At 45.1% G+C, this 13,886-nt stretch overlaps 1 protein-coding gene across 1 annotated transcript in view; it reads right to left on the bottom strand.

Moving 5' to 3' along the window:
* SPATA21 (spermatogenesis associated 21) overlaps positions 1-13,886 on the bottom strand; it is a gene marked incomplete at both ends in the record, with an annotated part of 28,717 nt that overhangs the window by 548 nt on the left and 14,283 nt on the right. Inside the window, 2 exons of the mRNA XM_080801737.1 lie at positions 61-235; positions 1,052-1,224. Of these exons, the coding sequence (XP_080657863.1) occupies positions 61-235; positions 1,052-1,224 (348 nt within the window). The remainder of the gene's footprint in view (positions 1-60; positions 236-1,051; positions 1,225-13,886) is intronic.

The raw sequence follows: 13,886 nt of genomic DNA, 5'->3' as shown, positions 1-13,886 counted from the left end.
AAAAAAAAAAAAAGGTGGTGGATGGGCCTGGGCTGGAGCTCTTGCTTGCCGGGCACCCACCTGCTTCCTTGGGATCCTGACTGGAAGAGGAGGCTCCGGATGTCAGGGCCCAGGCTGGCGGGGGTGCACGGGTCCAGCACGTAGTGGCTGCCCTGCTTCCGACGGACCATCTTGTCCAGCCGCGGACAGAGCGGGATGCAGGGCACCTGCGCGTAGGGGCTCTGCAGGTTGGCAGCTGGCAAGGGAGGAGGAAATAGGCAGACCCAGCTGAAGTCCCAGCTTGGCTGCATCCTGAGCTGGGTGGGTTTGGGCAAATTGCTTAACCTCTCCGAGCCTCTCTGTAAGCTGGAGGTGAGTACCCACCTCACAGAGTGGACGGTGAGGATTAAAGGGATAATACACGCCGAGCACAGTGTAAGGGCTAATAACAGCTCACACAAGAGCACATGTCTTTGTGATGAGTCCTGGCAGTCTGGTAGGCACGCTAGAGAGACTCCAGAAAGCTCCTAGCCCATCACTTGGCACACAGTCGGAGTCTAATCAGTGACACTTGCTTTTATGGGGAGGCAGCCTTGCCCAGTGAAAAGAGAACAGGTTTTCGAGTCAGACCTGGCTATACACTGCCCTTTCTGATACATGTTAGCTGTGGGGCCCTGGGCCTTGGCCTTAAAGTTGCTCAGTTCCACTGTTCTCATCTGTAACGTGGGGTGAATACGTGATCGTGAGCATTAAATTCTAGCCCATCTACAAAGGGCCTAGCACCGGGAGTGACCCCAGCGGATGTTCAGTAAATGGTGAGCTGGGATTGCTAATTATCCGCCCTGCTCAGTGGAGGCTCTTAGGACCAGCTTGTGCTCAGGGCTAAGCCCCGGGGAAGAGTGCAGCAGACCCTCATCAGAGAGCTAGAGGTGGGATACCGTGATTTTCAGACCACTGGCTAATGCACACAGTTAGCCCGAAGTGGGAAACCATGTCTCTCAGCTCCCGGGTCTGGCTGTGGGGGCCCAGGGAAAGAGGAGAGCAGAGTGCTCACCGTGCCCAAGGCCCTCACCGTAGTTCTGCTGCTTCAACCGGCTCAGGATCCTGAGGACCCTTCGTTCTGGGACTTCCAAGTCTGCCTGCTGGGGATTGTAGGGAAGCTTCTTCCGGGACCGCAGCCGGCCTAGAGCTGTCTCCATCTCTCGGGCCTTACAGGTGCCTTCCTTCAGCTTCTTCTGGTAATAGCTGGGGAGGCAGTGCCCACCCAGCTCAGCCTGGCTGTTTAATTTACCCTCCCACCCCCTTCACTCTTTCTGAGCCCCTGTTCTGTCTGGCCAGCTCTGGGACAGGGACACAAGCCCAGGAGTTAGGGGACCTGGGTTTTGGTCCCGGCTCTGCCATTAACTCCCTGTCACTGCCTTGCTTTGGGCTCCAGTCACCCGGACCCTCCATCTGCAAGTCACATGACTTCGGGCTTCAGGTTTCCCCTGGGCAAAAGCGATCAAACAGTCTTCACGTTGTAGGATTAAATAACAAAGCCCGTTTGAGGACTCAGCAACGTAGCCGGTGGAAAGAGCCTGGTCACCGTCACCTCTGCTTTCTGCCACTGATATTTTTACCTAGACGTACACGTGCTCTGTAAGACAGCTGTGTGATTAACCTGCTCCCGGGTTCGAGTTTTATTTTCTAGACTCACTGCTGCTTGTCTGCCCACTAGACTGGCTCTACGCATGCATTCAGCAGATACCGAGCGGCTGTTTTCCGCAGGCCAGCGCGCGTCTAGGTGCTTGGGGAAGCAGTGCAGGAGATCACAGATGGTCCCTACCTCCTAGCATCCCAGCCCCATTTCTCTCTCTCTGGCCACTGCACACAGACTTCGAGCAGCTTTGCACAGGGACAGTTGGTGGTGGCCTCACCTCAGGAGCCTCCTGCCTGGAAGCTTTTTTGATGCCCCGAGTGTGACCCGGAAGTGCAGGGGAATGAAACTACCGTGGGGGCCACCTTTGACCAAAGGAGCTAGCAGCTGAGGTACATGGGTTTCTCTTTCTTCTCCTGACAGAATTCTGAACCACTATCCATAGTCTCCTCAGAAGATCCTGGGGGTGGCTGACTCGAAACATGCTTGTATTGGCTCCTCCTCTGGTCCCATTCCTTCTCTCACTCCTCCTTGGAATCCCTTTCTAAATTGACCACGTAGGCATGTACCTAGTGGGAAGGACCCTGAACAAATAAATACAGTACCTGGTCTGTGGTGGTGGGTGTAATGAGTAAAAGCTGGACAGTGGGTAGTGATGAGGGACGATTTTGCTCACAGGGGCCAGCAGAATCTCAGAGGTGGTGATATTTGAGCACAATGAGGGGAGGGAGCAAGTCAAATGGATATCTCTGGAAGAAAGAGTCTTTCAGGTAGAGGGATTGGCATGTGGAAAGGCCAGGAGGTGGGCGAGAGCTCAGTGAGCTCTAGGAATGGCAAGGAGGCCGGACAGGCTAGGGCCTGGTGTGTGAGGAAGAGTGGGAGATGTGGGCAGCAAGATGGTGGAGACAGACCACCCAGGGCTTTGAGGCAGTGGTGAGGGGTGGGCATGCTACTCTTGGTGCTGGGAAACACTTAAGGATTAAGTTGCTGATTCTGCTGTGGCCTCTGCCTATCTCTGGGGCCTGGAATTTGGGGTTTTGATGAGCTTCCCACATAGAACACAGAAAATGAATACCAGAGCCCTCACATGGAAGTTGGATCTAGTGTAAAACTGTGTAAAACTAGGCCCTGAAAAGGCAACATGTGGAGTAAAAACGATGACCTAGAAAATAACTTCACCCCACAGGGGCCAAAGGGACAAGAGCAAAATGTGTGCAACTTTCTCGGTCACAATTTTAAAGGAAATTGCTTGCTCTCCACTTCCTCTCTCCCCTTCCCACAGGCTTGAATTCAGATGTGTTGCTGGTAAATTGGCTTAGGTTTGATCTAGGGAATGGTGGGACAATAAGTTAGAAAGAACCAATAAGTTGTGTGCTGGGCAGCCTTGTCTTCCTGCCTGCTTCTTCTGGAGTGTCAATATAAGAGAGAAATAAACTATCTTGTTTAAACTGTAGTGCATCGGGGTCTGTTCCTGAACTAATACACCAATATAGAATTCTATACCCAGCTAAACTACTCAGTGCGACTATAAATAAACTCTTTTGCAGACACATAAAATCTCAAAAATTTTGTATCCCATGCATTCTTTCTCAAGAAGCTGCTGGAGGACGTAGTCTTCTAAAATGAGGGCATAAACCAAAACAGAAAAGATATACACAGAGAAAACAGGAGATCAACATAGGAGATGCAAAGGTAGTGGAAGCTGGTGAAGGGGAATCCCACATTGGTGGTGCAGTTGCCATAAAGGCCAAGTTTAGATCACTACAGTGTAGAAGACAGAATAGGGCTGCTGTTACTGCACCAGTGGTTGAATCACTTCCTGTGTAACCCAAAAAAGCTACCAAGGTAACATGCGCCCGTTATTTTTTAACTAAACCAAACAAACCAAGAAGGATTAGGCAAACCAAGGAAGAGTAAGGCAATGTACTCTAGCAGAGAGTCCCAATCAGAGGAAAGGAAGAAAGAATTCCTAGGATGACAGCAGACCCCCAAGATGACAACTCTGCAACAGGCTTAAAAAACTAATCCAAGGGGTGCCTGGGTGGCTCAGTGGGTTGAGCCTCTGCCTTCGGCTCAGGTCATGATCTCGGGGTCCTGGAATCAAGCCCTGCATCGGGCTCTCTGCTCAGCAGGGAGCCTGCTTCCCCTTCTCTCTCTGCCTGCCTCTCTGCCTACTTATGATCTCTCTCTCTGTGTCAAATAAATAAATAAAATGTTTTTTAAAAAAAGAAATTAATCCAAAAATAAGAATAATGAAATTATTTAGAACATGCCTTCAAGAAAAAGAAACTCTAAGAAGGTGACACAGGAATTATTAATGAGTACAAAGAAAAAAAAACTAAGGCAATCGTCAGCTTCAGGAGTTAGACAAGGAAAGGGGCATCTGGGTGGCTCAGTCGTTAAATGTCTGACTTCAGCTCAGGTGATGATCCCAGGGTCCTCGGATGGAGCCCCCCCATCCGGTTCCCTGCTCAGCGGGACACCTGCTTCTCCCTCTCTCACTCCCCCTGCTTGTGTTCCCTCTCTTGCTGTCTCGGTGTCTCGCTATCAAATAAATAAACAATCTTTAAAAAAAAAAAAAAAAGGAAATGAAGTCATAGTATAATAAAATACTCAGCTGTTAAAAATTGCATAACCATAATAATGGAAACCCCCCAAAATTATTTAGTAAAAAATGATAATATATTAGAACAGGTAGAGGGGAGCTTAGAGGATGGTTGTATCAGACAGCTAAACCCATACCATAATTGGAAGTCAATAGATAAATGTCAAAAAAAAAATCACTAACCAAAATATTGTAGTACATGCATGTTATTTCAAAATGAGAAGAGAGTCAAAAGTATTTGTCTTGGGAAGGAAGACTTCAGGGAATGGGGTACTGCAAGTATTTATTATTAACTTTTTTGCACTACTTGGTTTTTCTATTGTTCTTAACTTTTTTTTTTTTTAAGATTTTACTTACTTATTTGACATAGAGAGAGAGAGACAGTGAGAGAGGGAACACAAGCAGGGGGAGTGGGAATGGGAGAAGCAGGTCTCCCACCAAGCAGGGAGCCAGATGCAGGGCTGAATCCCAGGACCCCGGATCACCTGAGCTGAAGTTGGACACTTAACAACCTCGCCACCCAGGTCCCCTGGACTATTTGGCTTTTTTTTTTTTTTTTTTAACAATGTATACATTACTTTAAATTTTTAATAATTAACTGAAAGGATAGAGTTATGTCAATTGAATACTAACCAAAGGAAGTTGGTATAACCATATTATATTTAAAAAACTAGGTCTTATGACAAAAAGCATTACTAGAGACACAAATGATTACCATATAATGATAAAATGGTCAGTTCATCAGGAAACAAAATTCTAAACATGAAATATAAGGCAAAATCTGATAAAACTACAAGGAGAAGTAGATAATTTTATTATCACAGAAGTGATAATGGATACTGAGCTTTGCCAATGTAACATCAAGAAATCCATATACTATATGGGGATGAATGGATGTGGCTGCGTTTTGATAAAAGTTTAACTGTAAAAACAGAGCAAACTGGGGTGCCTGGGTGGCTCAGTTGTTGAGTGTCTGCCTTTGGCTCAGGTCATGATCCCAGGGTCCTGGGATAGAGCCCAGGCATCGGGCTTCTTGCTCAGCGGGAAGCCTGCTTCTCCCTCTCCTACTCCTGCTTGTGTTCCCTTTCTCACTGTCTCTCTCTGTCAAATAAACAAATAAAATCTTAAAACAAAACAAAACAAAACAAAACTGAGTGTGGCCTGCAGCCCATAATTTGCTGACCTCTGTCTACCATAGGCCTTACCTAAAACTAAAATCCGTAGGAGAAACAGAGTTTGGAAGTTGAGTCTACCAAGTTAGAGGGTTTAGGTAACACCTGGGCCTTTCACAAATACGCCTGAACAAAATAAAAAACCAAGACTACATAAACTCAAACTGGCTGGTAACTGCCAACAAGAACAAAAAATGCTCATCAAAGGAAGAGTCCAGCTTCCAAACAAAACAATCCCGTCTCTAAACCATATCATCTAAAATGTCCAGGACACAATAAAAAATTATCAGACAAGCACAGGGTGCCTGGATGGCTCGTCGGTTAAGCGTCTGACTCTTGGTTTCAGCTCAGGTCTTGATCTCAAGAGTCCTGAGACTCTGACCCTCAGCTCAGGTTATGATCTTAGGGTCCTGGGGTGGAGCCCCACATCAGATTCCCTGCTCAGCAGGAAGTCTGCTTCTCTCTCTTCCTCGGTCCCTCCTCCCATTCATGCTCTCTCTCTCAAATAAATAAATAAAATCTTTTAAAAAAGGTGTTACAATATATTCAAATAATTGAAGAAAAATGTGATCTTAATGAACAGAGAAACAAACTACAAACATGAAACAACTGGAAATTCTAGAACCAAAAGGTATAATAACTGAAGTGAAAAAGTCACTGAACAGGTTTCGTAGCAGACTGGAGAATTAGTAAACTTGAAGACAGATCAGTAGAAATCATCCAATCTGAAGAACAGGGGATCAAAAAATTGAAGACAAGTAAACAGAATTCTGTTTCTGGCCATAATGAAGGAAGTGGTGCTGAACTTGTCCTCCTGCCATAAATAAATATATGAAACTTGTGAGATATTGAACAACAGGCAGCACAAGTCTATAATCCCTGAGGGGAGGAACCAATGAGGTGAGCTGACTGGTTCTCCAGAGAACTTTGCCTGGAGGTATAGGAAGTGGCACCCAGGCAGAACCGTAGACCCACCGAGGTAAGGGGAGAGACAGTGTAGTTGGTGAACATGGAGGCCACAGAGATTAGTGTATCAGGATATCAAAGAGATGGGAGCCATGTAAAGAAAAGTCGCAGAAATACGCATGGGGTGTTCTTCAGTTTTTTGGTTGCAGACTATGTAGTACACACATAGTGTGAAATTTCATGAAGCCAGACAAAGAACAAAAAACAGAAGTAATTACCAGGGTTTACCTAGGACTGAGAGACACATGATTTTCAAACAGAGCAGAAGCTCTTTGTTGAACACCTGTGGAATTAGTAGAGCTCTTAGATGAGTCCTCTTTTGGTAGTTGGGACTGAGTCCTAGAGGAGAGACTACACTGGATCTTCCCTAACAAAGCTTTATTTTTATTTTATTAAAAGATTTTATTTATTTATTGGACAGAGAGAGAGATCACAAGCAGGCAAAGAGGCAGGCAGAGAGAATGGGGGAAGCAGGCTCCCTGCTGAGCAGAGAGCCCGATGTGGGGCTCGATCCCAGGACCCTGAGATCATGACCTGAGCTAAAGGCAGAGGCTTAACCCACTGAGCCACCCTGGTGCCCCCCTAACAAAGCTTTAAAACCTTGAAAGAGGGGCACCTGCCTGGCAGAGTTGGTACAGCATGTGGCTCTTGATCTCAGGGTCATGAATGTAAGCCCCATGTTGGGAGTAGAGTTTCATAAAATAACGTAACCTTGAAAGAAAGAAGACTATCCTCAGTAACGCAAACACCTGCCCTCTAGTTCAACACGTTAAAGAATAAAATCCAGATACTCAATAAAGTGCCACAATGTCTGGCATCCAATCAAAAACTAGCAGACATGAGAAGCAGGAAAGTACCAATAAAAAAGTACCAAGAAAAATCAGTTTACAGAAACAGACCCAGAAATGACAAAGATGGCAGAATTAGCAGAAAAGGACCTTAAATGTGGTATTATAAATATGCCCAAGGATTTGAAGGAAATATGAACAAGAGGAAAGAAATAAAACTATGAAATAGAACTGAATGAAATATTTAAATATGAAAAATACAACAGCTGAAATGAAAAATTCGTTGGATACACTTAAGAGGAGATTAGACACAGCAAAAGAAAATACCAGCAGGGGCACCTGGGTGGCTCAGTGGGTTAGGGCTCTGCCTTCAGCTCAGGTCATGATCCCAGGGTCCTGGGGATAGAGCCCCACATCAGGCTCCCTGCTGGGCGGGAAGCCTGTTCTCCCTCTCCCACTCCCCCTGCTTATGTTCCCTCTCTCACTGTGTCTTTAAAAAAAATCTTAAAAAAAAAAAAAAAAAGAGCAATTGAGAGGTACCTGGGTGGTTCAGTTGGTTAAACGACTGGCTCTTGGCTTTGGCTCAGGTCATGATCTCAGGGTCCTGAGATGGAGCCCTGTGTTGGGCTCCATGGTCAGTGGGGAGTCTGCTTGAGATTCTCTTCCTCTCCCTCTGCCCCTCCCCCCGCTTGCTTGCACACACACACACACACACACACTCTCTCTCTCTCTCTCTTTCTCCAAGATAAATAAATAATCTTTTTTTTTTTTTTTAAAGCACTTGAAAAACAGCAGATGCAGGAAGGGCACTCGGATCTTTCTTTTTCTTCCTAAAAGCAGGTGATCAGATTCCCACATACCCTGCCCTCTCTGCACCAGGAGGAAGAAATACTCTTTTTTTTTTTTTTAAGATTTATGTATTTATTTGACAGACAGAGAGTGCGCAAGCAGGAGGAGCGGCAGGCAGAGGGAGAAGTAGGCTCCCCACTGAGCAGGAAGCCCGATGTGGGACTCGATCCCAGGATCACCTGAGCTATAGGCAGACACTTAACTGACTGAGCCACCCAGACACCCCAGGAAGAAACATTCTTATCACAAGAGATGCGGAGCCTTGGCTGAGAGAACTCTGTAATAAACCTTGTTAAAATAATTCTTATCTTGGGGCGCCTGGGTGGCTCAGTGGTTGGGCGACTGCCTTCAGCTCAGGTCATGGTCCCGGAGTCCTGGGATCGAGTCCCGCATTGGGCTCCCAACTCCACGGGGAGTCTGCTTCTCCCTCTCACCTTCTCCTTGCTCATTCTCTCTCTCACTGTCTCTCTCTCTCTCAAATAAATAAATAAAATCTTAAAAAAAAAAAATTCTTATCTTCCCTTAGTCTGCCCGTATAGTTTCACTATTTCTCCACATTCACTACTCTCTGTTCAACCTAGGATAGAAACACTCAGGCCGAGTCATTTCTTTGGGTCTTCTTTTTCTTGTGAGGGTGCCCAGGTACATGTAAATAAGATTCATATGCTTTTCTCCTGTTCATCTATCTTTTTTTTTTTAAGTTTTCTTTATTTAAATGATCTCTACACCCAGTGTGGGACTTGAACTAATGACTCTGAGATCAAGAATTGCACGGTCTACTGACGGAGCCAGCCTGGCATCCCTCCTGGTCGTCTATCTTTTTTTTTTTTGTTAAGATTTTATTTATTTATTTGACAGAGATCACAAGTAGGCAGAGAGGCAGGCAGAGAGAGAGGAGGGGAAGCAGGCTCCCTGCCAAGCGGAGAGCCCCATGTGGGGCTCGATCCCAGGACTCTGGGATCATGACCTGAGCCGAAGGCAGAGGCCTTAACCCACTGAGCCACCCAGGTGCCACCTGGTCGTCTATCTTATGTCAGTTCCAGTTGGAAATTCTGAGAGAGTAATGGACAGTTTTTCCTCTCCTGGACATCAAATGACATTTTCATTTGAACGAAGGACAAACTGTGGTTATTCAGCCTTTGGTTTTCAGTGGATATTTTTCTAAAAGTGGACGAAGTTAGCCTGTCGTTTCAAGGAGAGCGACTGACAGCATTTTTTGCCTCTGATCAAATTAAAGCTCTCAGGAAAAAGTTAGACTTTTGGGAAACTTAAATCTATCAACATGGGCATAGACATGTCCTTATACTAAATACTTTATAGCAGTGAAAATGAATGAACTGTAGCCACACACAACACTTCTAATACTTAAAGACTTTTCTGATATTAGTGGTGATATTAATTATAATATCGTAGTATATCTATACTAACTAATATAGTGTCATAGTATTTGTATACTAGTTATATATGGTGTATAGAGATATAAATATACTTATACTAATTAAAATGAAATGTGCCAACACCTGGGAGATATGCATGTATTTTCCAAATGACCAGTGCACATTACCAAAACATTCGTGGGAGAAGGGCCATTTAAACTACAAGATAGACCAATAGACTCTTACATTTAAGAGTACAAGCGCTTCTGGCTGGCTCAGTCCGTAGACTGTGAGGCTCTTGAGTTTGAGCCCCGTGCCGGATGTAGAGAGTGCTTAAATAAATAAACTTAAAAAATAAATAAATAAAGGAGTACAGGGATACCTGGCTGGCACAGTCGGTTCATCTCATGTCATGATCTCAGGGTCATGACATCAAGCCCCGTGTCCGGGTCTATGCTCAGCGGGGAGTCTGCTTGGGATTCTTTCCCCTTCCTCTCCCTCCCCCTCTGGTTCATTGATATGGTTTCAAATTACACATCTCAGCCACAGAAGGCTCTACCACTTGTCAAGTCTGGTATAGTATCAAAGAAGAAGATCCACACAATATGTGGATATTAAATGAAAAGGCTATTAAAATACTTCCTTTTTGGGGCGCCTGGGTGGCTCAGTGGGTTAAAGCCTCTGCCTTCAGCTCAGGTCATGATCTCAGGGTCCTGGGATCGAGCCCCACATCAGGCTCTCTGCTCAGCGGGGAGCCTGCTTCCTTCTCTCTCTCTCTGTCTGCCTCTCTGCCCACTTATGATCTCTGTCAAATAAATAAATAAAATGTTTTTAAAAAATGCTTCCTTTTCCAGTTATATATTTTGTGTGTGGGGGAGTTCTTTATATACTTCAACTGAAGCAACATATTGCAACAGATTGAATACAAGACAGCTGTCTTCTTTTCTGCCAGACTCTGACGAGATCTGCAATATTGTATAACAATGCCATTCTTCTCATTAACTTTTTTTTGGGAAACTATATTTTTCATTAAAAAATTTTTTTATGTTAACATGTAATGGGGTTATTATTGTTAAATAAGTTAATAAGTATTTTAGTTTTTTTTTCTCAGTTTTAAGATCAAATATAGAAAATATTGACAAACGTTCCTTGGCGTCATCAAAACTTTTCAAGAGCATAGAGGGGTGGGGTACCCAGGTGGCTCAGTTGGTTGGGCATCTGACTTCGGCTCAGGTCCTGACCTCAGGGTCCCAGGATGGAGCCCCAAGTCAGGCTCCATGCTCAGTGTGGAGTCTGTTTAAGACTCTCCCTCTCCCTCTGCTCCTCTCTGCCCCTCATTGTGCTCTCGCTCGCTTGCTCTCAAATAAATAATAAAATCTTTTATTTTATTATTTTTTAATTTTTTTAAAAATATATTTTTTAATTTATTTGACAGAGAGAGATTACAAGTAGGCAGAGAGGCAGGCAGAGAGAGAGAGTGGAGGAAGCAGGCTCCCTGCAAAGCAGAGAGCCCGATGTGGGACTTGATCCCAGGACCCTGAGATCATGACCTGAGCCGAAGGCAGAGGCTTAACCCACTGAACCACCCAGGCGCCCCTACATAAAATCTTTTTTAAAAAGTGAGTGTAAAGGAATGTTGGCCTAAAAGTATAAAAACTACTGCTCTGGAGAAACTCTTGCCATGTGTCCCAGGAGACATATACAAGAATATTCACACTGTTTCTACACAGTTGAAAACTGAACATAACCCTAATGGCTATCAGCAGAATGAATAAGTATACTGTAATATAGTCACACATAATAGTATGTAGCAGTTGGGACGCCTGGGTGGCTCAGTCAGGTAAGCATCTGCCTTTGGCTTGGGACATGATCCCAGGGTGCTGGGATAGAGACCCATATCGGGCTCCCTGCTCAGTGGGGAGCCTGCTTCTCCCTCTCCCCCTGCCTGCCATTCTTCCTGGTTGTGCTTGCTCCCTCTCTCTGTCAAAAAAATAACATCCTTAAAAAAATAGTATGTAGGGGCGCCTGGGTGGCTAAGTTGGTTAAGCGGCTGCCTTCGGCTCAGGTCATGATCCCAGCGTCCTGGGATCGAGTCCCGCATCGGGCTCCTTGCTTGGCGGGGGGCCTGCTTCTCCCTCTGCCTCTGCCTGCCACTCTGTCTGCCTGTGCTCACTCGCTCTCTCTCTCTCTCTCTCTCTGACAAATAAATAAATAAAATCTTTTAAAAAAATAGTATGTAGCAGTGAGAACAATAAATGATTTTTTTAAAAGAATTTATTTATTTGACAAACAGAGATCACAAGTAGGCAGAGAGGCAGGCAGAGAGAGAGGGGGGAGGAAGCAGGCTCCCTGCTGAGCAGAGAGCCCAAAGTGGGGCTCGATCCCTGGACCCTGAGACCATGACCTGAGCTGAAGGCAGAGGCTTTAACCCACTGAGCCACGCAGGCGCCCTGAGAACAATAAATGATTGATAATTACTCACAAGAATGTGAATGAATCATAAAAACATAAGGTTGAGGAGAAAAAACAAGTAACAAAAGACTTAACAGTATGAGTCCACTCATAGAAAGTTTATGAAAAGTGGGGCACCTGAGTGGCTCAGTGGGTTAAGCCTCTGCCTTCAGCTCAGGTCATGATCTCACGGTCCTGGGATGGAGCCCCGCATTGGGCTCTCTGCTCAGCAGGGAGCCTGCTTTCCCCACCCCCCCAACCCCCACCTGCCTCTCTGCCTACTGTGATCTCTGTCTGTCAAATAAATAAATAAAATCTTTTTTAAAAAAGAAAGTTTATGAAAAGGTAAACAATAAAGTACTCAGGAATACAAACGAAGGTGAGCAAAGACCAGAGCGCCACTCCGTATCTAACAGAAGGAAGACCGACAGTACCAAATTTGCACAAGATGCGGAGCAACTGAAACTCTCCTATGAATGGTGGGATTGTAAAATGGTGCAACCACTTGGGAAAAGGTCTGATGAGTTCTCAGAAGTAAAATACACCTACCCGCAATTCCCTTCTGCATATTCACCCAAAGAAGCCAAAGTATGTGTCCACGGAAGGACTTGCACAAAAATATTAACGGCAGCTTCGTTCGTGATAACCCCGCACGGAGAACCATGGAGAAACCCATCGGAATGGACGAACCAACTGTGGTAGATTCACGAGTGGAACACTGGTCAGCCGTAGAAACAGGTCGACCCCGACGCCCACAACGACACGGACAAGTCTCAAAAGCCTTGTGCTGAGTTCGAGAAGCTGACCCTAGGGCTGCGTACTGTATGTTTCCATTGATGTGAAGTTGCCAAAAAAGCAAAGTCAATGTGGGATGGAAAACAAACTGGAAGAGTGATTGCCTTGCAGGGGTGGGTTCGGAGACCCACTGGGAAGGATGATGAGGGCATCTTCGGGAGTGATGGCAAAGTTGTGTATGACTTGAGAGGGGTTCGGGTTCCCCGGCTGTGAGAGGTGGCTGAGATCCACGCACTGATGATTTGTGTGTTTCACTGAATGTAAATTATACCTCCAATAACGAAAAAGAAGAAGAAAGCTCTAAACAAATGTCAATCTTTAGTTATTGATACGTATGCTGAAGTATTTAGAGGGAAATGGCTATCAATTATTGTGAAATGAATAAAAAACCGATATGGATTGATGAATAGAGGAGTGGATAGACACAAGATTAAAACAAGCATGGCGGATCGGCAATGGTAGGATCTAGGTGGTGAATATATAAACATTCACTGTGAAATTCTCTCAACTTTGCTGTATATTTGAAATTTTCAGTAAGCAAAGGGAAAAACAAGTAGTGAAAATTTAAAAAAGCAAGCAAGGGAATAATGGTTAGTTCTTATCTGGGGAGATGTGATTGGGGTAGGGCACGCAGGGCTTCGAGATTATTGGACATGATCTATTTTTAAACTGGGGAAATGGACACATGGGAATTTGTTTTATTGTTTCTAAAATTATCCATTTATGCTCCTTGCTCAGTGGGGAGCCTGCTTCTCCCTCTGCCTGCCTCTCCCCCTTCCTGTGCTCTTTCTCTCTCTGACAAATACATAATTAAAAAAAATAAGTTAAAAAAATGAAATTATACGTTTATGTTCTTTAGAGTTATATATATTTAGAGTGATTTGCAGATGCCGGGAGGAAAAAAGACCTTTTGTCTTTGGGGTTCCTGAACTGGTGTTGCTGGAACAACTTGCTGTCATTTCCCTACCTCTGGCCCCACGTGGACAAGGCCTGGTCTCAGTGGCAGGGACAGTCCTCTGTGTGACACACAGAGACCAGCTGGGCTGTTCTGCCATCACATTTTGCTTTTAACCTTGGAATGTTGAAGTTCCTTTTGTGTGTAGCCATTCCTTCCTTAGATGAACCAGTAACCACCACCTCCACCCAGCCCAGTATGGAAACATGGGGAGGCTTTCATCTCTAGTGTTCTCTGGCTCCAGGCAGTCTCTATCACATACCTGTTCTGAGATTGTTCTCTGGGTACTGCAAGAAAGTATTCCTCTTGCTGTT

The sequence above is a fragment of the Martes martes genome (assembly GCF_963455335.1).
Source record: "Martes martes genome assembly, chromosome: 4".
In the NCBI taxonomy this organism is placed as follows: Eukaryota; Metazoa; Chordata; class Mammalia; order Carnivora; family Mustelidae; genus Martes; species Martes martes.
The sequence above is the reverse complement of the archived record's forward strand: the minus strand, read 5'-3'. Positions and strand labels throughout refer to the sequence as shown.